At 38.2% G+C, this 26,830-nt stretch overlaps 1 protein-coding gene across 2 annotated transcripts; it reads left to right on the forward strand.

Annotated features, from left to right (window-relative positions):
* On the forward strand, window positions 1-26,190 carry gng7 (guanine nucleotide binding protein (G protein), gamma 7). Of its 2 annotated transcripts, XM_084410583.1 has the most exons (4): window positions 1-493; window positions 3,658-3,719; window positions 22,232-22,353; window positions 23,192-26,190. In XM_084410583.1, exons 3-4 carry the CDS (start codon window positions 22,273-22,275, stop codon window positions 23,315-23,317), a joined length of 207 nt encoding a protein of 68 aa, XP_084266709.1. In that variant the 5' UTR covers window positions 1-493; window positions 3,658-3,719; window positions 22,232-22,272; the 3' UTR covers window positions 23,318-26,190. The 2 variants fall into 2 exon arrangements, with proteins under 2 accessions (XP_084266709.1, XP_084266710.1); XM_084410584.1 differs by lacking the exons at window positions 1-493; window positions 3,658-3,719 and adding an exon at window positions 12,932-13,018.
* The last annotated feature ends 640 nt before the right edge of the window (window positions 26,191-26,830 follow it).

The following is a 26,830-nucleotide window of genomic DNA, read 5'->3' on the forward strand; positions in this document are numbered from 1 at the left end:
GTGAACAGAGTTTGTACACTAGCGCCCTCTTGGGCCAGTAGGCGTTACTGCATACTGCGGTGGAAGACGGGATCGAGTTCGGTGCGCCCAAATGTGTAGGCTAATGAAGACTGGGTCGATGAACCGCTGCGTAAAGTGTACTTCTTAAACCGTTCGGCAGCTCAAAACCCCAAAAATCCCATCGAGCAGCGAAACAGTTCACCGACGGACGCAACCAAACCCGTAGGCACCCGATGAGGGTGGAGAGGGCAGAGCTGGCGAAACTGATTGGTTTTCGATTTTAACGAAGAGCCGCCTTATTTGACTCAGAACCGACTCAGGTTTTTCCCAGGAGAGAAAAGCAAGTTTGTGTGCGAGAACGCTGTCACCGGTGGTGGGGGGACTGACTGGGTGGACACTGGTGCACGGAGGGGGTGGTGTTTGTTTGGAAGGGGGGGTATCAATCTGCGCGAACCTGGCCCTTTAAATTACCTCCACAAGCACTGTAGACGAGGTGAGTATACAACAAGCTCTTATTTTCTTCCTTGCTTCCTTCCTTCAGGTTTGTAATCGAGCATCCGTTTGCTTTGCCTAAACGCCTGTGTTTTTCAACGCGTTTGCGTTATAGGCAGGGCGCGCGGCGCGGCGCTCCACTCCACCGGTGTCACGAATCCGAAACCGCTTGAATTTTCTGAGCGTTGTCCGGTGGGGTGGGGAGTGGGCTTCGCATCAATAATATTTAGTAGACTGTGCATTTTATGTGTCTGCTTTAAAAAACGCGAGGGCAAGATTGGCATTTGGGTGTTTGCGTGAATCAATCTTTGCGCTCTGGCTCAAACTAAAGCTTAACAGGCGAGAAGAAGCTTTCCTGCGCCTCCTGTCAACACCTTTACGCCTTACATATTCTCTAATTCTGTGGCAGATATTTGCAGCGCCGGGTCATTATAGGTTTGTACATTGTATACATCGTTTGAAGGAGTCTTCAGAGCTATAGGCAAGGAGGCGTACATTCTGTACCGTTTGCCAAAATGCCCGCATTGTCTTTCCATCAGTGTGAGCAAGGCCTACCAACAGCAACAGAGCTCTGGAGCAAAATGCTGTGCGTTATGGCAGAAATGCAACTGCCTGCACTTTTGCATCGTTTTGGGCTGATTTAATGTGACGATGTCATGATTAAATATTGGCTGAATGCAGTTACTGTTCTGGACTTTACATAAAAACCCAGAAACAGCCGAGCAGCACCAGTAACAGCTCCACAGGCCTGCCTTTCCTTATTTTCATGCTGTAGTTCACTTATAAGGTTGTGCATAATGCGTTTTCTTTCTATAGCACTTTTCACCAAACATCTCGTTCATAGTAGCTGTACAGAATATCATCTAGTGAACCCACTGTGGCAAGGGAACAATAAACTCCATAAGATGTTTAGGTGAACGGGGAGGTTGGACCTTGAGAAGAACCAGACTCAGCTGAGGGAGCCCATCCTCCTCTGGCAAGGCTATTACAATGTATGTGCATATGACAAATATGATTTAGTTACATAGTGGTTATGGTTATTACTAGTAGTCATGTTTAATCACATTTAGATAACTTAAAGATAATGAATAATTTATAGGCAGTGGTCAGAGAAGCATCTCTAATAATAAAATGTAATATAAAGCAATAACTAGGTTCCCCCCAAACCGAAAGGGCAAGTTGATTCAACAGATTAAGTATTTGATTTGCTCTGGTCAATGGAATGTATTACATTTGCAGAGCTGATGTATCGCTCCTGTATGCCTGTTATAGAAAGTGACCTCATGGTGAGCCATTATCACGATTTTGGCAATATTACCATACTGAGCCACAGAATTCACAGTGTGCTAGTACACAGTGCACTTGGCCTGGTTAGAGTCACTACAAAGTCCAGTCTGCCATGTCTTATCAATGTATCTAATGCTGTATACTCTCCTGACAGATGCTAAATGTATTTCAGGGCGGTTATATGTCACATTGTCTAAGTGCAGGTGCAAGCACCACCTCCCCCTCCTTTGTATGTACAAAACATAATAATATAAAGGCACATGCCCGTATTGGTTTTGTTTTCATTCGGAACTCATGCTTTGTAAAAGAACGGTTATTTGATCTGATAAAGTTTCTGATAATGTGTGTATGTACTGTATGTCTATATATATATCTCAGTATGTACAGTATATACACATTATCAGAAAAAATTGTGTAGTGAAATTGATTGTATTACCAAACATACAAAGTCTTTAAAATCAATTAGCTCAAGCTAATCAGATGTCTTGAAGCGACCTATATTTTCCCAGTATGAAGTCTTCCAGGGACATGAATATAGTTACAGCTGGACCTGCTACTGTGCACTAATTACAGAACCGGCTCACTCACTTATTCCACAGGAACCCTAATTAAAACATACATTTCTTTTAGACAGTAGATACATTTTCTGTGTACAGTAACAGATGGTTAGTGAAATGCAGTAGGTGTATCAACTGGTCCAGCCACTTTGTTTTGCTTGGCTAGGATCATACTTAGAGCTCCACTGAATGAGATGAGATTAATAATTCATAGTTTTTGATTTTGCCGCTTCACATCTCTCTCTCTCTCTCTCTCTTTCTACTCTGGTTTGCCTGGTTGGAAGTATTTGTTTTGACAACATGAATAATGGTTATAGCTGGAACGCACATTATTTCACCATCTCGTGTACAACTTTGAAACTGTATGATGAAAGTGCGGCCAGTTATGATTAGACTATAAATATGTTGGGTTAATTTATTTTTAATGCAGTATTGCATATTCATAGGATTAACTATTAATACAAAAGTCCCTTAGACTAGTACATACTTTTTAGTGTGGAATAGGATTGATTGATTTATTTATTTTTGGTCATAATGATATAATTTAAGTCAATGATATTCATACTTTAACTGGCATTAATAGTTGCAAAGAACAAGAGGATTATAAAGTAAAGGTTTTGACAATTATGATACTGTGTTAGCCAAGGTGTACCAGCACAGTCAGTAACCCATTTGAAAATAAGGGTAGACTTTACAGTATGTTTACACTTGCTTAGATAAAGCCTGTCTGAGCATGTTTCTGTGTCATGATTAGAGAGGGATAAAACTAAACCTTACAGATGGTGGTGGGGCAGATTAATTCTGCATAGCTACTAAAAGCAGACTAAAATTTCAATAATTCTGCTAATTCTGACCTAATCTGTATTATATAAATTATATTAGTGGCCTTGCATCAGGACACTGCCCTCTAGTGAATCAAATAGAACAATTAAATATATATATATATTTTTACATATTAATGTTAAAGTGTTTAATATGTGTTTAATAATAAAACACTTAAAATGTTTATGAATTATGATATTATAATTTTTTTAAATACGTTTTTTGCTATAGTTGTGTGTGTGTACGTGTTGATGTGTTGTTTGTGATGTTTTTTTTTTTGTGTGTTTTTTTTTCCTTATTATATCTAACTTTTTAATTGCAGTATATCAGTTGTAGCAATACCTACTTTTATTCACAGATCAAATGTTAAATATGGAGTAAGGTTATGTAGGGAGGGACCACTCAAATATATGGTCAAATGGGTAAATAACATGTTGCATGAATATTTTCTGGTTCCAATAAATGATAATGAAATGTGTATTGTGTTTGTGTTTTCTAGACAAGCAAACTTACCTGCAAGTACCTGAGCCAGCTTTGGTCTACAGCCTCTCCATCATCCAGGTTAGACAAATTCCAAATAAAAGTTATACTGATCTAACTAAGAATGTAGATACAGGTTATGTTTGTACTTAGTTGACAGGGAATTTTATATATTGGCATACAGGAAATCTGATGCAGCTTGACCACATGGGGGTGTCAATGTAACAATATTTAACTGATTCATGCATATACTCTCTGCAGCCTACAATGAGCTGTGTCCATAGCAACCACCCAGTCCACAGTTCAGTTCTGATAATAGAGATAGATGAGGCCTCATTGTGGTTCAGTGCTGATATATAGACAGTTCATGTGTACATGCTTCTAAATTGCATATTGCTTGTCATTGACATGTTGTTTGCACATCTGATAGAAGATAGGAATTTGGTTTTTAATGTATGATTTAAAAAAAAAATCAAACAATGAAAGGAGAGTTACAATAATTTCAAATTTTCATTATGTTAACCATACTTAAACTGCAATTTTTTTATGTATAGCTACAAGTTTTTGTTTGTAGAATCAGGGTACGTTTACACGACAATGATGTACTAAAAACAGAAACGTTTTTCCTTTACTTTTTTCACGTAAAAACGACACTGTTGTCAAAACGATCCCCATTCACATCGATCCACAAAAATGACTAAAAATGCTGTATTATTCATGCCATGCCAGTAGATGGCGATGTCACTTGGTAAAGAAAAACTACGCGGCTATATAGACTGAAGACGTAATACGCATGAGCATTTTGTAGTTTACACAGATAATCGTTTTCAAAAACGTGTGTTTTCAGGCCCCCAAAATGCCATTGTCGTGTAAATGTACAGCCAAAACGCTTAAAAAGTTTCAGTGTCGTGTAAATGCCTCCTCAGAATTATTTTATTGCTATCATGCACATTAATAATTACCAGTCACTGGTTTTCCTTAGGTTTATTTGTTTTGGAATAACAAAATAGGCCATTAAACAAACCACTATAGGAGGTAGTTGACGAACATTGTGTATACTTGATTCTACTCCATGAGTGTGGCGCTTGTAGTTTGGTTGGCTTGGTTTGTTTGGTCTGGACCAAAAAAATAATAATTTAGTCCTGGTCCGCTTAGCATAGGGATACATAGGGATACGGTCACAACCTGATTGGTCGGCTTTTATGACGTATTGCCTATTGGGAGACAGAACTTACCAAACATCCAAAACCATGCTGTGTGCTGGGCTAAATGTGCTTGTTGTATGTGCGTAGTCCACATAAGATGGTATTTTGACCAGCTGAGTACTCGTGAAGAGTTTATAAAATGTATGTAGAAGTCATCATAGTTGGGTAAACAGAATAGAATGAGTACAGAATGAGAGACTACATTAAATATATTTTTGTGTTCTAATTTGCCCAAATAGCAAAAGAAAAACTCCACAATAGTGTTTTCACAACTTTCAAAAATATAGGGAGAAAATAGAGAGAGATTGATAACGGCAGTTAGAAGAGAGAAAGATAGCAACTTTACACAGTCGCTGTATTATACAGCAGCAGCATTAACTATTTTTTTTGTAATTTGATGCAAAGGTAATATAATACAAAGTATAGTGTTACAAATGCACATACATTTAAAAAAATAAAATCTTTGCAGGAGTGAAATTTACATTCTGTGAAAAGGGTCCATAGATATATACATAGATGCCTCATTAGCGGCTGTTTCTGCGCCAGTTTTATTTAAGTTAGAAATCTTTTCTAACAATATAAATCTTTACTATCACTTTTTATCAATTGATCTCATCCTTGCTGAATAAAAGTATTAATTTCTTTCAAAAAAAAGAAAGAAAAAATATGACTGACCCCAAACTTTTGAAGGGTAAGTGTATATTGTTACAAAAGATTTCTATTTTAAATAAATGCTGTTCTTTTTTAACCTTTTCTCCATCAAAAAATGTTTCCAACATTGATAATAAATCAGCATATTAGAAGGATTTCTGAGGGATCATGTGATAATGAAGACTGGAGAAAATTCAGCTTTGCATCACAGAAGTAAATTATATTTTATAGTATTCTAAAATAGAAAACCATTATTTTAAATTGTAATAATATTTCACAATATTACTGTTCTTTCTGTATTTTTGATCAAATAAATGCAGTCTTGATGAGCATAAGAGACTTCTTTCAAAAACATTAAAAATAGGAATGACCTGTACTGTATATATAATTTGGTCCTAATATCTTGAAAATCTTTACAGTAAATTTGCAGTTGTAAATTCACAGTTAACAATTGTTTTTTGGGAATATGCTAATATTATATAAATACCCTCCACAGAGTTCAGTAGTCAAGGATAAAGAGTGCCACATATATACTACACCACAGAGTGGCAGCATAGGACTTCACTGCAGAGGCTCTGCTTTTGTTTTCCACTGTGATTCCATCTCTAGTTACGTCCTGCTCGGTCTAGACGGGACAAAACCCCTGACTAGATTCCTGCTGTCTTGCGTCAGCTGACTGACTCACAGACTGTGGGGGGAAAGTATGGGGTCCCGTTTGGAAAAAAACATGCTTCAGGGAAAACACCTTCTGAGACTTCAGTCTGAATGTTACACAAACACGGTGTCTGTTTTTTTCTAGAGATGATTTTTTTTTTAGGCAGACAGGAAATATACTGTAGGGACTGTGGTAATTTCTGTTTTTGCCATCCGGTGACTAGACGTCTGTCAGTGACTGATAGACTGTCGGTCAGGCTCAAGTCATGCATTTCTTGCACTGACTTACAGACTAAACAATGAGCTATTGAATAATTCCATATTTAACATGGAACATAGCAACTCTCCAGCTAGCATGTGGTATAATAAATGCAGTAAATTCAATTCTAGCTTTTCAGAATGCTCAAAATATGAGAAAGGGCAGTGCTGAAAATAGCTAGAACCTGTGATAGATTTTGTAATGTTTTGCAAGGTTGTTATTCAACAGATGGATGTGGTGAATACCCCACACTTAAGTCCTTTACTTTGTCTGTGTTGTGAAAGAGCTGAGCGTGTTATGAAAGGCTTGGCGAGAGAAACAGTTCAAAAAGTGCTGGGTCATGATGACTGTGATATTTATGTAGCGCGCTTTCAAAATATGAGTCAGCACCTCAGCTTTTTTCCTCCCCGTTTCCAGCAGAGTGGGTGAAAAACTTTGACTAACTGGCATGCATGTCATTTCATATTCTTCAGGTGCATGCCATGTGCCGGTAATTGTTGCATAAAGAGTCGGATGTGGATCTCCTGGGATTTCACTCAACTCGTAACAGCTTATATCACATCCCTGAAGCAGCCTCACATGGCAGGATTATGTAGCAGGTTTTATAGTGTGCTATATAATAGGTTTGCATCTAAGACAAAGAGTGGCATGCCAAGTGCTGGAGATGCAAGCATCTTATCCAAGCAGCTCATCCCAAAAATAATGACTAATATGTGTGATTTGGACTCTGTAGCATTAAGAGTCCGTTGTTATGTTCACCACTGCCTCTTCACGATCTCCTCGGCATTTAGTAATCCCTATTCAGCTCGACAGTTGGCCGCATTCCTGCTGCTCTGTACTCGCTTTCATTTTTGTCGTTGAAAAGGGGAATGTGAGTAACGGTTGCTGATGCACTCCCTCCTCCTGCCTCTCATACTGCGCGCACATACTCCCCAGCATATAGATCAGTCTCCCACTCTCACCTACATGTGCGGCCCACTCATGCATCGCATACTACTTGCGCACTACCGCCTCCATAATGCTGTTTTAGCAGGCAAAATACGTTGCTATGCACATTTGCAGGGATCTCATAGTTGCGTTATTAACAGTAAGACTAATATAACATTGCTTTCTATAACATTATTACTTTTAAGTCACATTTAGTCAAAATAAGCTTCATAAAAATAATGATAAACATTATGCATTATCCTATTTAAGTGTAATTAATTATCATAATGCATTCATTGTTGGAATAGTTAAAAACATGAATGTGTAATAGCAGTATGCTAGTACTTCCATAAAGTGTTACAGCAAGTAATTGAATATTTCCTGTCATAACTTGCCCCAAGCTCTGTTTGCATTGCAAAAATTCATTTGCATAGAAGGTTTCATCCATGTCTGTGCTACACTTCTGGTTAGAGGAAAGACTAGCATAGTTTGAATAGTTTTAAGTTCCAGTGAACTACTGAAGTGCTGCAGGAATGCCGCTCTCATTTGTAATGTTCCTCTTACTGGAATTGTATTCATTCTTTCTTTGTAAAACTAAAGCTTAGCCAGTTGTTAGTTTTTGTTTCATTTGGTTTGCACACCGAAAGGAATTGTCCAGGATGTGCATTATGTGTTCAAAGTTGATTATTACAGTAGAAACATAACAAAGTGTTTTTATCCTATTATTCTCTCCATGTTCTAGCTGATTTGATAGCATAATCAGTGTTTTAAATGTCTTGTCTGGTGTACTAGCTTTAAGCTACTGTCTGTCCTGCTTTCTAATCCTTTATGTAAGGATTCTGCAGCATAATTGAACTCAAAGTTCATAAGCATTCATGTTGCTATCTGTTACCTTTCCGAGTAAGCCAGCTGTATAATGCGCAAGTCAGCTGATATCCAAATATAGGAACATGGGCTGTTTGTTAGTGTTTTACTGTTCATGTGAATTCTGAACTGTTTTGCATTGTGGCTGCATGTTACGAGAATGGGAAATGTTCAGAATTGCTTACCATCATATACTGTAACTCATTCTGCATTATGTTTACTGTATTCATAGAATGCCTGGATTATATAATACATGCCAAAATGTGCATACAACCCATACAATTCTGTATCCCACAATGCAATGCGCTTGACTCGACCTTCCACTGCTAGTGTAGCAAAGTGATAGTGATGTCAGCTGTTATTTATGTATTAATATATGTTTTTTCTCATTATTGGATCAGGCTGCATTGCGTTCAGACATTTGGAGACAACAAAGGGGGAAATTCATAAAAATATTATTAGTGTTAAGTATTATTAATAATTAATCTTGTAAATGTAATTAATACATTTAAATGAATGTATTATATAATAATATAATATTAAAATTTTCTCTACATTAAAATAACAAGTAATACATAGTATTATTTATTGTATTAGGTATATTAATATATTAATTATTATTATAAAATGTATTGTTGGATACGGTTTCATGTGCTACTTCATACAAAAAGCAGGATACAGTATGTACAGTAAACAGTATGTACAGTAAGCAGTATGATAGTTTCTGTCTGTCCAGCACAGATGAACCTCTGACAGCAAAGCTCAGGTTACTCTTGCAGTGTCTTTCAGGGAAATTTCCTCAGCCGGTTAAAATCAGTTGTGAATTTGCAATTGAGGTTAAAAGTGATCATAGATGCCCTTATGAATAGTTAACAGACATGCAAACTTTCTCACATTTGAGGCGTTTAAAAATGAGACGGGTGTGCCGAGGCTGGTTATGCAGCGGGAGATATTGCGGCGACTAACCCGTGACCATTGGACCACGAGACTCAACTTTGACTCAAGTCTGACACAAGTTGACCCTTCCCTTGACTAGACGAGGGAATCCTGGCTGAGTGCGCACAGTCACGGGTACGGGGTGCTGCAGCTGACACCTGGGTGTTTTGCCACCAACACACTTTTCAGTCCCACGGCCAAACACTTGAAACAACAAGCTCTCTTGTGTGGCTCTCTTATATGAAATTACTAATCATACTCCTTTTCTTTTCAGCACCTTTAAAGGCTGGGCAGATATGTTGGTGAGGTGATAAATCCAGTTTTCCTCTCGTACTTAAGCAAGTAGGTTAAGCTCCCAGAGCGTGACTGACCTAATTTAAGGGCATTTCCACGTTCTGTACATGTTGAAGATTTCAGGGAAGAGGTGTGGCTTCCCAACACTGAGTCCTGTCCTGCAAACCAGGGCCAAAGGTTTAGCACTCGTGCATAAATGCTCAGGGGAAAACAGTTTTCATGGGTATCAGTTTGATCTGGGGCTGCATGATTGATATATATATATATATATATATATATATATATATATATATATATATTCTCCTTGATATGTTCTTTATTGCATTAATGCATTAATTAAAATTAAAATATTTGAGTGATACATTTTGTATTTAATTAAAATATTTTAGCAATACATTTAATAATTTACTAGTATTTTAGAATTACATTTAATTTATTATATTTCAATTTAAATTGAAAGAATACTTTGATAAAAAAAATGATGATGCTATAATTTAATTCACTGCTGTTTTCAAGATCACTTTTATCATTGTCATTTTTATCGTTAATTGTGCAGCCCTAGTTTGATCAATGCAAAATGCAAGAGAAAGGACATTTCATTTAAGATAGAATAGGTCAGTATCATGCATTTGAGAAAAACAAAACAGCATTGTTGGTACTTGACCAGGCCTTTACATGTAGTTCTGCAATAAAGCAAGAGGCTCAAAGACGGTTTGTCATTTGTTTACATGCTTCAGGTCAAGGAAATGTGTTGCATAATGTGTATTGACTTTTTAAAAAAACATTTACTGGTAGAGTTTTTTCTGACTGCCTTCAACAACAAAAATACTTCACACCTAGTCACCTGTCCTGATAACATATCTAATTGGATCAACCTTGCAGCCTTTCCGTTTAGGTCTTTTGCATGTAAACAGCCCTGATTCCCTGTGCTCTACCACATGCACTCCCGCCTGTTTGGATAGAGAAGTCAGTTACACCCTTTGCACTGAGGGTGGCTTGTTTGGGAAAGCAGGAGTGAGGTTTGACACCTGTGCAGCTGATATCTGCAACAGCCCTTCTCAGCGGGAGTCCGATGGGGACCAGGACAGAAATCCTCTGCCATGCATGTGAACCGCCTGCTTTACGCAGTTTCACGACAGAGGTGTGAAACGGCCTGCCGTATATCTCCCTAACGCCCTGCTGTTTTAGGTAGCGACAGACGCAGAGAGCGACCCTAGACCGACTCTAAACATTCCGTCTCATTCTCTCTCTCCCCCCCCGGTCACCATTTATAAAACTGTGTGACATTAGTGAATGGTCACTTTATTAAAGCTGCCTCCATTCCTGCCGTAGTAATTATCAAGATTTGTCTCCATTACAAGTCATGTGCAATTGATTCCATGTGCTTCAGTTAGGAAACGTCTGTCGTACAATAATGACTTGTTCTACCTAAGCGAAGGCATTTTAATCATTTTGCGACTTCTACTCGACTACATGCAGATAAATCAGTTACTCTGGAATGGGAACTGTGCTGTTTGTATGTACATATGCGTGAGATATGACTTAATAAAAAAAGTCTAGGTTAATAACAGTGATTTTAATAAGCTTGCACCGCTATTTTTTTCGTGATTTGTTTAACTGGAGTCGCCATAAGCATCGCTAACATTTAGAAGACACCATTAAACAAATATTATGGAAATTATTCTTCCTTTATGTTGATTGTACAATAATTTTAGCATTCAATGTGAAGATACAATTTTTTTTTTTTACCCTTATTTAACCAGGGAAATCCTTTGAGAACAAGTCTCTTTTACGAAGGAGCCCTGGCCAAGAAGGCCGCAATAAAAGTCACACATAGAATACAAAATATAATAAATACAATGAACATACAAGACATAATACGTTAACAGTACAATGAATCAACCAACGTAAAAAAAAATAAAAAAAATAAATCATCATAGTCTGTGCACATCAGTGTTACTTTAGTATTATTTATAATACAATTAAAATTGTTAGTTTTAGTAATTTTGCAGTATGCTTGTCGTTTTTATTAGTTATTAGTTATTCAATATTTATTTATTTTATTTCAGTTTTAGTGATTTTGGGACTTAAACTTCAACTTATTTATTTGAGCAAGTTTTTCATTTAATATTAACTTTTTTATTTCAGCTTTATTTCAATTAATGAAAACAATGTTTAATAGTTTTATTTAACTCTTTCCTTATCAGCGGTTTTTAAAATAGTTTTAGTTTTAGTTAACTCTTTCCCTGTCAGCGTTTATTTTTTTATTTTTTTTTTAAGTTGCCAGCCAGCACCAGCATTTGATAATTTTCACAACATTTTTATGGCCACCAGATTATATTGTTGAATGAATATGAATATCTGAACATACAATATGTCAAAAGAAAGAACAGAGCCTTTTTTAACAAAAAAGCAAACACACATTTATTCTAGCTTCATGCATTCTTTTTTTTTATCAACACTTGAATGTGAACACAAAGTTGAGAATCGTCCGGATCTAATTCAGAACGATGATCAAAACAGTTCTGATTTATTTATATGCTGTTTGATGATTGCGTTAGCTTACATGTGCGTAAGCAATGCTTCTTGTTTCTGCTGCTTCTTCGCCTGTGTTTTGGTCCAGAGATTCTGTACTCTTTCAGAAGATGCGTAATAGCGCCCCCTACCGTATAGCAGTGAAAACATGGATTGCCGAAAAATGGCGGGGAAGCGTTGTGTCATAAATGATGGAAAATAACGTCAATGCCGGGGAAATAGTTAACAATAACATCACTGTACTATGTACCATGGGGTTTATTATTTATTTTATTACTTTATTATCGATTCACATCCGTGTATAAAAAATGAAATCTTAAAAATATATATCTTTAGACCCTCCGTTTGTCTGTTCAGTTGTAGTTTGTGGGTTCTCCTGGCATTGGATTAGCCTGAACTGTTTGTAAATTATGTAATCATCACTAAGTCATCATATGTGTTTAAAAATCACAAATCACCTGTGCATGTTTACAATAGGAGAATGCTTTCCTTGAGTGGCTTCATTGCAACGCGTGGGTCAAGCTGCAATAAAGCACTAAGAGTTTATTAGTTTGTTGTCTATGACCATGTCACAGTCATTGAAGAGGTCTATATTTATATTTGAAGAAGGAGTGGAGAACATTAGCTGAAACACGTGTCGAACCATGCTAATGTGTCTCTTGTTTGTATACATAGAGTTCGCAGGAGATGCGTGCAATGTGCGTCATGGAGAGCAGATTCAAGTAAAGGAGTGAAGCGGTCGGCGGGGGAGGGTGTCAGCAGAACTTTGGCACTTGTGAGATGTCACAGAGGTCATCACAGAGGTCATCTAGTGTTGTGTTTGGAGAGATAGACAAGCTCTGTGGCAATGCAGAACAGCGCGGTCACTTCCTGGAGTTATAATATCAGATTAAAGAGAAAGAGGAAGGGTTTCCTAGAAAAAATGCAAGACTCTGGATCAAAGATGAAACTGGCCTTTCTTGTAGGCTTGGACAGTTTGCATAGTCATAAATTATACTAAGCCTTTTGCAGGTGTTCTGCACAGGGGCGCTGTAACGGGGTAAGGACGATTCCAGGTAGTTATTGGAAATATATTTCATTGTGCATACTTAAAAAAAGTATTTGAATTAGCTTTTTCTTTTATATTTTTAACATTTTGTCAGAACCTCTACTAAATTACAAGTTATTTTATTTTTGTTGAAAAAAAATTAAATCATGATTCTCAATTTATCCAGAATCGTGCAGCTCTAATGCATTTTCATTCTGTACATTAAAAATGTTGTGATGTGTAGATTAACTTAAAATCGTTTAAAACGATTGATTTTATTGACCATGACATGAAAATGATTTTTGGCTTTCCAGCATCTGACAAAACTTTAATACCGTCGTGCATTGCTAATATATCACACTAAGTAGCGTAGACTGTGTCCTATCTACATTTGAGTGATGAGTTGACGTCATTCCTTTGAAGTCGGCATGAACCGGAAATTGCGATCATCTTTTCTTCCGAGTTATCCGAGTGAAACGGCATCTTAAAAGCACAGAAATGTTGGGCAGGACCTTATTTTTTCTATCGGGAATTGATTGGATCATTGGATTGTTGTTGTTTGCTAATTGCTGCTGGAGGGGAGGGATTATTGTCCCGCCCCCATGAAGAGATTGTGAAGGGAAAGTGAAGTCGATGTTTTATTAAAAGATTGATAGGGCACATGAATTAAAAAAATGATGCGCAGTTTAATTATGCCAAACACTACAATATTCCGTAAAAAATATGAATTTTCGATTTTGATTTCATGGTGACTTTAAGTTATATGTGTTCCCAACAGTGCTGTAGTTTTATCAGAGGGTAAAAGAGGAAAGACATTCTCAGTGCTCTTGCGTCACAGGCTGCCTTGACCACAAATGTCTCGCGTCATCTCAAATATCTCCTAACCTCCACGCATGTACATTCCCACAAGGACAGACCCAACCACGCTGTCCCATCTAAGTCTCTTTCAGTCCAAACACAGTGTCTCCGTAGCTGGCACAGCTCTGAAAGACATTGAGGAGAGCATGGCTAATATTTCCTCCACATGTCATCCTTATCCACAGCTCAAAATGATACATGTGTCATATTTGCTCAACATGTTGCAGACTTTCCAGTGTAAACGGCTGCTCACTTCAAGGAGCTGGAAAACAGACGGAATGCTATATTTGGTAATGGGAACGTTGACTCAGAATCCCCCAGATAAGAGCCAATCGTACTTACTGTAAGCTGCGTTGCACCCCCTAGGAGTTCCCCATTTCCGTCTATTTAGCTTCCTTTGCCCTTATAAGGAAGCAGACCGGGGGAGTAAGTCTTAGTCACTTTCTCTGTTCTGCCCTGTATGCTTGTTTACTGTCTGATTACAATGGTTAATTACTATGCACCTGGCTCTGATTCCAACCTCAAAGGCCTTGTTTGTGTCCAATGTGCACACACATCATGCTAGAACCACATGTTTGCATGAGCGACCCTGTGAGTAAACCAAGTGTCCCGCTTCTAGAGTCACTCAATCACAAAGGATCTGACCGCATAACATTCTCCTGGAGGTCAGTGAATCATGAAAAGGCTGTTATGATTTGTGCCATCTCGTAAATACACAATTCTCAGAATAGGAAGTGCATTTTTTTTGGTTCCACTGCAGATGTTTATCAGCTCATGCACCTTCCTGAGTCACGTAGAGCTTCTCACGTTTCTAGATCCGGTTTTGGTGCAACCTAATATTTCATCATTGCAGAAAATGTGTTTATGCTTCAGTTTCTTTCCATCCATTACTGGAAAAAAATGTCACGACACCTATGAAGTAGATGCAGAGAGGACATGGCTCTCCCACACACGCTTTTTGTGTTTTGACTAGATGCACTTCCTGACCTCATCCTCCTGTCACCTGCATTCCAGGTTTTGTAGGGGCGAGGTTATCGTTCATTTTTCTTCCTGCTCAGTTTTAACCTCAACCTCACTTTGGTGAGTTGTCAAAATAGGGGCCTCCTCCCAAGGCACAAGAGAAACATGTTTCTGTGCTTTTCTGGCATTAACTGTCTGTTTTTCCAGACACAGAGCGTTGTGCATATTCATTTGCATTTGGCCTCTAAAGAATTTTTTTGTGTGTGTGTGTAATAAATTTCCTCTTCTTGTTGAATTTTGATAAATTAAATCCATTAAAAAAGACGTTTATAATGTTATAGAAGATTTCTTATAAATACTTCAAATACATTTCAAATAACTGCTGTTCTTCTGAACTTCATCAAAAAAAAGTATCATGTTTCATCATCATAATAAGAAATCAAAGCACCAAATCAGCATATCAGAATGATTTCTGAAGGATCATGTGACACTGAAGACTGGAGTAATGATGCTGAAAATTCAGCTTTGCCATCACAGGAATAAATTACTTTACATATATTTGTATTATCTTTAAAATGCATCAAAGATTCACAATATTTCTGTTTTACTGTATTTTGGATCAAACAAATGCAGCCCTGGTGAGCATAAGAGACCAAGCTAAAAGAAAAAGGCCAAGCTCAAAATGCAACATTTAGTTTTTTTGCTCCATCTCTCTATACACCAATGGACCTACAAATGATTTAAAGTATGTTATGTTCACTATTGCATGTTGCATTAGTATCCCATTAAGAGTATTTATGGCTTACATGTGTTGTGAAAACTGGATTTGTGGTCACAATAGCTTCTTGTAACGTTCAACACAAATTGCATCGGACCGCATTCCTACAATTCCTCTGAACGTTTAAACAAATGCTTAAGAAATTCCTTAGCCACCATTTTTCACTGTATGACCATTTAAAGTTATTATCATAAAGTGCCTTGACTTGAGCCGTTCATCTCTCTTTTGTTTGCCTTTTTGTTAAACAAGTTTTGAACAGGGTGGTGTAGGTACCACGGAGTGATGCACACACCGGCAATGCCAGCTCCACCTGTCTGATCAAACATTTCAGTGGGGTGTTGGAGATGTTGCACCGGTCCCTGACCTCAAGAATTCAACATAGTCATCATTATAATTCATTTGTAAGCTCCTTATATTGATGCTTGGAAACTTTTTATAAACAAAAGGCCACTGAGAACAGTTCCATAATGCTCATTTTTACAGCATCAGGTCTTTGTATTTTTGCATGCCCCATGCGTCTGCCAGAACTGTATCAGTAATTGTTCTGCAGGGAACATGTTGTATAAGCCTGTCCAAACAATTTCCACCCACCTCAGTCATTTGTACCTCTGTCTATTTTTCTGTCTGCCTGGTCATGAGTCTGTCTGCCCTCGGTGTCTCTACAGATCCGTCCCCATTGGTCACACCCAGACACACAGGCACAAGCACACGAATGTTCTGTGACCCCTCTGTGCACATACATGCTGACGTGAGCAAACACTCCCTCACTTGATCTCAGCTGGGAGATGAGAAATCCCATTCATTTCCTCTCGGTTTCCATCCTCTCTCCTCATTTCCCTCCCCTTCAAGTGTGCTGCTATGCTGGGAAGTCCTGTAAGCTGAGGAAAACACTTCTGGCATTTCTGTTGGCAGTTGATCAAGCTGTATGTGTTTTCGGTTTCTGATTCTTGTAAGAAGCTTTGCAGCAGCTGACTGAGCCTGTCAGATTCGGCGAAGGGTGTGGAACGCAACAGTAATTTGGAGTCATTTGTTTAGCACTGCTACATTGTGAACTTGCCATGAACTCCCCGCTCTTATATAGTGTGCATAAAATATAGTGTAATTTTAACTCCACTATTGTCACTAAACAGAATTGCATGAATAATAAATGTTTTTGAACAGGTTTTTATAGGTTTATACTATCCCTGTAGAGGGCTCGACAATAAGGACTGCTCTATGCCCTGTGGCCAACGTAAACACCGCTCGACATTTGAAAGAACTTTCACTTGCCCGATCTGGCCAGTGCTGCATCGTCACGAAAGTTTGTCATTTGCTCGTGTTTTTAAGCCTTTCCAGTTTAAATATTCAAGCGCAAAACGACATGAAAGAGAACTCAATTCAGTACCCGTGCGCTGTGTGAGAAGTTTTGTGTGTGCAACAGACTTCCGAAGCACGCACACAAAAAAGACACCTCTCAGACAGAGACTTTTTTTCGCTGTACTTTGTTTTTTTTATTTCTCTCCTTCTTGCACTTGATTGGACATATTCACACAAAGTCACGTCAAAATGCCTGTATTGATGATTATCCTCCTAAACAGTCTGTTGTGTCTTACATGAATGTAAACAGTTGAGAAATAATATGCACAGGTGACAGTATATTGGATCTGTGGAGCTCTTAAAGTGACAGAAGCCTAATAAACCTGCTGATGTCTTTGTCTGGTTGTGCCAATATGGCACAGTATGACAAACAGCAGGGTTTTGATGCTGCCACTTTGGCTTACGGATAATAGGGATGTGCAAAACTTCATATTTTCAACATTGACTACTAGTTGGTGGTTAGCCTGCTTTTTGTTCATGTGTGTTAGCATTGAGGCACAGTTTGCTAGTGTTGACAGAAAACTGACCAAAAATATTGACGACTCATCCTGTACTACACAGATTTTAGATTTTCTGATTTCTGGAGGATCTCTTGACACTTTTTAATCATATATATATATATATATACACTCACCTAAAGGATTATTAGGAACACCTGTTCAATTTCTCATTAATGCAATTATCTAATCAACCAATCACATGGCAGTTGCTTCAATGCATTTAGGGGTGTGGTCCTGGTCAAGACAATCTCCTGAACTCCAAACTGAATGTCAGAATGGGAAAGAAAGGTGATTTAAGCAATTTTGAGCGTGGCATGGTTGTTGGTGCCAGACGGGCCGGTCTGAGTATTTCACAATCTGCTCAGTTACTGGGATTTTCATGCACAACCATTTCTAGGGTTTACAAAGAATGGTGTGAAAAAGGAAAAACATCCAGTATGCGGCAGTCCTGTGGGCGAAAATGCCTTGTTGATGCTAGAGGTCAGAGGAGAATGGGCCGACTGATTCAAGCTGATAGAAGAGCAACTTTGACTGAAATAACCACTTGTTACAACCGAGGTATGCAGCAAAGCATTTGTGAAGCCACAACACGCACAACCTTGAGGCGGATGGGCTACAACAGCAGAAGACCCCAACGGGTACCACTCATCTCCACTACAAATAGGAAAAAGAGGCTACAATTTGCACGAGCTCACCAAAATTGGACAGTTGAAGACTGGAAAAATGTTGCCTGGTCTGATGAGCCTGGTCTGATGAGTGGGGGATGTTTTCTTGGCACACTTTAGGCCCCTTAGTGCCAATTGGACATCGTTTAAATGCCACGGCCTACCTGAGCATTGTTTCTGACCATGTCCATCCCTTTATGACCACCATGTACCCATCCTCTGATGGCTACTTCCAGCAGGATAATGCACCATGTCACAAAGCTCAAATCATTTCAAATTGGTTTCTTGAACATGACAATGAGTTCACTGTACTAAAATGGCCCCCACAGTCACCAGATCTCAACCCAATAGAGCATCTTTGGGATGTGGTGGAACGGGAGCTTTGTGCCCTGGATGTGCATCCCAGAAATCTCCATCAACTGCAAGATGCTATCCTATCAATATGGGCCAACATTTCTAAAGAATGCTTTCAGCACCTTGTTGAATCAATGCCACGTAGAATTAAGGCAGTTCTGAAGGCGAAAAGGGGTCAAACACAGTATTAGTATGGTGTTCCTAATAATCCTTTAGGTGAGTGTATATATATGATTATATAAAAATAAAATAATAATATAATAATATATATATATATATATATATATATATATATATATATATATATATATATATATATATATATATATATATATATATAATTATTATTTTATTTTTTTCAAATAAATGCAGCCTAAAAAAAAACCCTGCACTGACCCCAAACTTTTGCACAGTATATTAAACATCAGCTTTAGTTCACGAATGGCCATAGTGTTTACTGCTGCTCATTGAAAAGATGATGAATTTGTTTGCACTTTTGTTCTAAGCTATTTTAAGTATTATTATAACTCCTTGTTTAAGTACAGCATAAACTGGTATTAGCAATGATGTAGCAGCTGTTATTTCCAAATGCTTAAATAATGAGCAGGCACAAATTCCAGTGGCCTGAATAATCCCCCAGGCTCAGATTTTCTCTTGGTTGTCTGTATGAGGCATCTTTCCCCGCCAGGCTCGAGGGGCCGTTGGTCAGGTTTTGTTGACGACCAGAACACTCTCTTTTCTTCTGTCTCCCCCCTCTTTTCCTCCCTCACTCTCCTTGTTTAGAACAGTCATATACGGTATTCCCGCCGAGCACTCAAAGAGCGGCGGGAATGTAGGAAGCATCTGGAGCCTGGTGAGATTACTGAGAGAGCCGGCACGTTGCCACCAGGTGTCCGTTAGAGGCAAGGGCTTTTTGATTTAATACTACCGCTCGATTTGAAAGCTGGCGGGAAGTGCCACCTCACTTTGAACTCAAGAAAAACGTCTGCCTGCAAAGACGCACATTTCAGAACAGACTGTGACCAAACAGAATGATGCATACTTCAGATTCTCACTTGACCACTGTTTATATGCTGCATCCTTGATTTATCAGTGCTTTTTGCTTTTTTTTAGATGCTTCAGGGACATTTCAAATGGGTTAGAAGCATGCATAATTTTTTTGGTATGGTCTGTAAGTGAATTCATTTTGTTAACATTAGCTAATGCGTTCATGAACAATAAACAATGAATTTAAAAAAAATGCATTAGTGTATAGAAATGAACATTTACCTAGATTAATAAATGATGTAAAAGTGTTGTTCAGTGTTAGGTAACTAATTTCAATTCATTAAAACGTATCTATTCACTGAATACATTTTTATTATTGTTGAATATGCAACACCTCAATGTGGCTGAAAATGGAGTATAGGGACTCAAGGGTGGGGTGCAGTTTTCCAGTGTCCCTTCCTCCTCTTCCTCACTGGATCAGAATTCCACAGAGTGGAGAAAGAGATGCCTGTTTTGGAGACTCTCCACAGTTATGCGAAAGAGCATGGTTTGATTGCACGTGAGCCTAATTTCAGCTCAGAGAGAGAGAGAGAGAATGAGCAGTGTGTGTGTGTGAGTAAGTCATGGATAAGGTGACTGACTCTGAGAAAATAAAGATCCATAGGGAGTTCCAAAAGTTGTGGTAATAATCAGACCTGAAAATGTACTCTCTTTAAGGACACTTAAGTGGTGTTTATTTCATTAATATTAGATTATATGCAATTTTCAGAAATGTATACTTTGAAGAACACTACATGTGCACATTAAATACAATTAAGCACAGTTCATTTTCACAAGGGTAGTCCAACTGAAATCACAGCAGTTTTTTGTGAAGTCAGACTAACAGATCTAGATGCAATGCGATTGCACGTCGGACATGTATTTCATCCTTCAAATATATGATTACGCATTGCGTCATGTATACTCGGTCAGTAAGATGAAGAGTCTACGTTGACTATGCAAAAACTAGCTGTAGCTTGATAAGAGCTGAAAATGTAAACATGCATACATAATGTGAAAGTATAATGCATGCATCTGTGTAGATTCATAATTTCTAGCACATTTCTAGTTGCCAACTACAAAAACAGTTGCTGTCATAGTCAATTTGAAATTTGTAGTAGCATATTAAAATCAAATAACCAAGTATTTAGTTGCAACATTCTTATTTATATCCATACTAAAGCAAATTTTGTCGCTTTTGTCAATGTACAACTTTTCAGTAGATAAGATTCAATCCCAGCAGCCTACATGGAGCCTACTTGGTACACACTATGGCTCTGTGTATCCAAAGTTTGTGCAGTTTTCCTGTGAGGGTTTTCTTTTTTAAAAAGGAAGACGTGGTTGGAAAAAAATTGTGAAGGGAGACATCGTCCTTTATGAGTCCTGTATGTTTGAATGAATATGCCAATGTATTCTAGAGTGCTGCAATTATGTATGCAGGGCCACTGTGCATATTTCCTGGAATGCAGCACACGGAGCCGTGAAAGAGACTGTGTTTGCTGTGAGAAGACAAAGCCCAGGCACTAAGCAACATGTGTTTAGAACTACGGCCCCTTCTAGGAACGTCCTGGAATGCCAGGGGTGCAGCGCTGGTTTGGGAGCGCGTGCTTGGAGCAAAGGGAGGGGGTCGTATAAGGAGTGTGTTTGTCTCCAGAAAGAACCAAACCTTTCACTGCCTCCAGAGTTTCCTCTGTTTCTGCGGTTACTTTGATAGTCACCTCTCTGTGGGTGTGCTGATACTAAAATGTACTCGATGTTGCTAAGTGGTTCTGAAAATGACCTTTTGGAGGATGTAGCTGTATGAAAAGCTTGTATTTAGCAAATGGCATGACATGAGAAACGGTTTGGGATCATTTAGTCATGTTGTTCCAAACCTGTATGACTTTCTTTCTTCTGTGGAACAAAATGAGATCTTTTTCCTCTCTCCATACAGTAGAAGTCAATGGGGTCCAATGTTGGTTTGGATCCCATTGAAAAACAGTCCCTTTTTATTTTAAGGGTGTGCGTTCATCTTTCCTCACGCAATTTGTTTTCAGAACGTTCGGTCCTAATATAAGGAGGGAGAAGATAAGCTGGTGTGCTTGGCCTCAGAGGACACCGGCACCTGTTTTCAGTTGTACCGTTAGTCTGATTGATGGGCCCACTGAACTGGGTGGTCTGGACAATTGTTTCTAGGTAGTTGTGTGGTCGGAGCTGTCTGACAAATATCTTGATTTACATGTAATTTATGTAGGTGAACTATTCTAGAGGCTTGACTTAGATATGTTATATGATATGACTTATAACTTAGTTATAAGATATGATTGTAACTTCAAGGGATGGTTCACCCAAAAAAAAAAAAATCTGTTTACTCACCCATATAATGAAAGTCAGTGTGGTTCAAAACAACATTGAACCCCATTGACTTGCATTGTATGGACAAAAAAAAAAAACATATGGTGACATCATCTTTTGTGTTCTGCAAAATACATTATAGTTTGGAACAACAAGGGCGAGTAAATGATGACCGTTTTTAATTTTAGGTGAGCTATCCCTTTAATTATTTCACTTTTATTTGTACTCCCTGCTGTCCCTGCATGCCATTTCTAGGTTTTGTTAATGTCTTCTAAAAGTATGTAGTGAGTTTGAAAGCACCTCAAAGAGCATTTTATCTCATTTATTACATAGATTGTCCATAGGTCATACTGTATGTGCTTTGAATGCTTCTTCCATTTGAATATTGTTTCATCTTTGTTTTCTTGTAGAATTTTCTCATTTTACTCGGCACGATAACCGATGGCAGAGAATGTCGACGACTAATAACATAGCCCAGGCCAGGAAGTTGGTGGAGCAGCTGAGGATCGAGGCAGGCTTCGAACGTATTAAGGTACACAAGGTTACGTTTTTCGGTGAAACGTGTTTGCTTTCAACCAATAGCAATAGCTTTTTTGCTTTTTATTGATGCATTGGAGGTGTGACATACTGTACTGTGGTGTTCAAATGCCTCTCTTACGGTATAAGAGAGCAGCTGTGGTTGTCAGATATTCACCATATAAAATGCTGTGGCAATGTATTTGATATTATGGGATGCCTGTGTTTTTACAGCTTATAACTGTGCAGTGATGTAAGGGTAATATAATTGTCACCTTACTGAAATATGCTTTTTATATTAAAATGTAGGCTACTGATTACCACCATAATAATACAGGTGGCACAATAGAAAGCAACATAATGAATCAGAGTTTATCATAAGTGGCCTGTCCATAACACATGAGCAATACTCACGTATAGACGTGCACAGGCACACACAAATACAAAATTCCACAAGGGTGTTGACAAAATATGACACTAAATAATGCAATAAACAGCAAAAAATGGAACACAAAGAACCATAATGTACATTACTGATGATAAAAATAATAAGAAAAAATATGTGTAGTCATGCAGGGACTTTTAGGAGTGTCCTTTTACTGTTTTTCACCATAAATGATATGGCGATACTTCCTAAAACCATAAATTTGACATATGAGAGATTAAACCATTGACAACTTTTCACTGTATATGGTAACCAGATAACAGGTATTTACTACAGCAAGTATTTTTCTGTTAAAATTACAAGAATTCCTCCCCAGTCATTTTTCTATTCTTTTTTTTCATCACTTGCACTCAGATTTGGATGATTTTCTCTCTGTATCACCATCTCTTCCTCTTCCTCTCTCTCTCAGGTGTCTAAGGCTGCTGCAGACCTCATGAGTTACTGTGAGCAACATGCCCGCAGCGACCCTCTGCTGGTGGGGGTTCCCACCTCAGAGAATCCTTTCAAAGACAAGAAGCCTTGCATCATTCTATAGCTACTCTGTCTAGCCCAGCTATCCCAGTCCCACTTTAACCGATGCCCATCCCCAGTCAATGGGCAATTCAGTCCAACACTTCTTTTTACCTGGTATTCTCCAGAAAATAAACGCCACACTCTCTCGGTAAAAACAAAAAGGGGCAATATCTGTATTACCTAGCGTCATGTAGCCCGGCGTTGAGTGAATCTAGATGAATGAATCTGCACAGCACGCCTGTTTACATTCATGCATATAGACGCACTTAACTGGAGGTGGCAGATTTGGGAATTTCTAAACCGTTTTAAAAGATTACTCAGAGACTGAGAGATACTCCAGCATGTTTTTCAGTGCAGCGGCTGACCTTGTTACCATAGGTGATGGAGGAGAGTAGAGGAAGACAGTCATGGTTATGCTGACTGACTAGCTGGCTAGCCCAGTCACACTGTGGTAAACGGTTGATTCGTATTAACCCTGCATTGTTACGTCGAATCTGCAAGCTAAAGGTTCATTTTAGATTTGTATGGCCAAAATTGAATCCAGGTATGCTTACCTTTATCAAAACAGCACATTTCATGTTTTACAAAGGGATTCAAGACATTAACCAGAGTTGCCAATATTTTTTCTTTTTTTTTTTTCAGTCCGTTTGTAAGCTGTTGTTTCTTTTTCTTTTTTATTATTGATTAAAACTCATTAGGCTTAATGCTTTGTTTTTTTTCTAATGTTTATACTATATTTCAGAATTCTCAAACACTAAGTTATAAAGGAATGATTTTATATAATGGAGAAAATATATTTACCTAATACTATCCTTCCCAGCCCTCTCTTAAAAATTGAGCCCTGTTATTTGAAATATTAATGTGATATACAAACATTTTTTGCAACATTTGCGGTGGTCAAATTTATTGAAAGCTGAAGGCCAAAATCTGGTGTCAAATAATAATACATTTTTACAGTCCTAATAACAGAGGCTTGGAAATGCCTCATAAAATTTAGTAATTTTAAAGTCAAAGCCCCTGCAAAGGCCATTTTTGTTTTTCTCTGAAACCAAACTTGATTGTAAAATCCATACAGAAGGAAAAAAAAAAAATGTATAAACTTTCTTTTGGATATCTTCAGAGGTGTTAACTTTGAGAATAGCTGTTTGGATTTGTTTGTTCCAATTTCTTCTTTCTATGGAAACATGGAATCTGGTCATTGAGTATGAAACTGTACAGTGTTTGATAACTAAAGCTCATTCTTTCTTTTTTTTGTGGATGTTTTATCTTTTTGTAATCTTTGTGTAATATTTCCGTTTCTTCAATCATTCATATATAACCATTGAGTTGGTCCTCTTTCAGGCGAGGCAAAAGACACGAGCGAAGGATTTGATGGACTTGTGATAGTAAATGGGTTACCGGCTCCCTGTGAGGGAATGTGGAACAGATCGTTGACACAATGCCCACACAAGGCGCTTAAGGCTTTGTTCGAGGCTCGTTTCGTGAGGTGGTCCGTGTTGCTAAGTCTATCTTAAGGGCAATATGTTCAGTGTTATGCAACAGGCCCTCGGTTTGGCTCGGCCTGAGCAGTCGCGTGCAAAAGATGAGTGGCAAGGTCAACCCACAACTCTAATTGTCCAATGTGCACTCAGCACATGATGCTCGCAGGCATCTGAGAGTCTTTTGGCCACCGAGAGTGACGGTTTTGCATGTGACATGATCCCCAAACAGTCACTCACAGTATTCAGATAAGTGCTAAAAACAGAATTCCCCCACTGTCCCGCTTCGTATGCTGGAAAATAACAACATAGTGCAGGAAAAAGGGTCTCGTTGTGAGACAGAGGGGGTTTGTGCTCCCTGCGGTCCACGGGATGCTATCATCAGCTCCTGTATTAAGAATGACTAAGGCGTGGGAAGGTCACGAGATGCTATGTGTCATCCAGCAGGTCAGCGGACAACAGAATTGCTCAGTGGACAGAGCTGCTCCAGCGACATCACTTCCTGTCAATCCAAAACGGAGCAGTGCAGTGGCTTTTTGCAGTTCAAAATAACTTGAAAGAGATGGGTACTTCAGGAGAAAAAGCACCGTATCATACAATGAAGGATTATAATTGAATCACTTCAAGTGTTACATTAGAAAGTCCCTGACTTTTCATTGCTAACCATGTTATCGCAAAGGAAGAGCCATTTTGAAGTCTTTCAGGCCAAGTATGAAGTGCTCAAATGTGCTGTAAAAGTGAACAGCCACCAAACTCGCTGTGCCACATTTGATGGTATTACACTGGAGCAAACACTGTGAAAGTCAGCTAAGCTAAGTTAGCTTGTTAGAATTGAGTTCTCCACCCTCTCGTCCCAGTGTCGGGATGCACTGTGCTCCAAAGTATAGCGCTGACCTTAAGTACGCTAACAACTCCCCGCACTCCGGTTTATTAAGACCCCGCGATCATTTAGCTGAGAAAACGTCTCGCTACGATGCGAGACCCGTTGTTTGCGAGCGCTAGGACAAGTGAGCGTTGCGCGCAGCGAGAACACTTAAGGTGCTGAGAAGGCCGTGATACCTTAACCTCAATTCCTCGTCCCCTAACGTTGTTAGAGTTCACACACCATCAAGCTCTTTCATGACCATGAGAGGTGAGATTTAGGCTTTGTGTGGGTAATATCTGTAGCTGAGTCCTTAGCCAGTAGATTTCAATCTCAGCCTGTCCCATTACTTGTGTTTTTTTTCCTGTGTATGCATATGTATCTTTCTGCCTTGATTATGAAGAAATATATCTATTTTTTGTAATTGTTCTTCTCTGATGTGCCATAAATCATGTTTTCTTGCACAATGTTAATATTTTGTGGATATTGCTGTTTAAAAATGATGATATCGGAAAAAGTAGATGAAATTAAATAAAGACAAAATGTTACACTGCATTGATGTGGACCTTTTTATTAAACATGCTTGACTGATTTGTTGTAAGCAAATGGTGTCACACAAACGATTATCTGACCTTAGTGTGGTAAGGTACAATTTATGAAAACAGATGAACTTTTTTTATTTATTTATGAAATATATTGTTCAAATATTTTTTGTCCCATTTGTATTAATCCTGAAATGACAATTTTTTTTTGCAAAAGTAATGATTGTTTTCAAACAGATTTCCCAAACACGCCCCCAGATATCTATCTATCTATCTATCTATCTATCTATCTATCTATCTATCTATCTATCTATCTATCTATCTATCTATCTATCTATCTATCTATCTATCTATCTATCTATCTATCTATCTATCTATCTATCTATCTATCTATCTATCTATCTATCTATCTATCTATCTATCTATCTATCGTCTATCCATCAATCCGTCTATCCATCTATCTATATTTTATTTCTACTCATTTCTTCTTTTTAATTGCTTTTACTGCTTATTTTCTGCACAATAATTAGGTAATTATTAGACTACAGCAATAAGAACATATTGTTTTCTAAAGTTTGAATAATTATAAGAATAATAATTTAGCTCAAATATGTAAACTATTCCTGTAGCAATTGAAGCGTGAATGGATGTTA

Source organism: Rutilus rutilus (assembly GCF_951802725.1).
Source record: "Rutilus rutilus genome assembly, chromosome: 6".
NCBI classification, from domain to species: Eukaryota; Metazoa; Chordata; class Actinopteri; order Cypriniformes; family Leuciscidae; genus Rutilus; species Rutilus rutilus.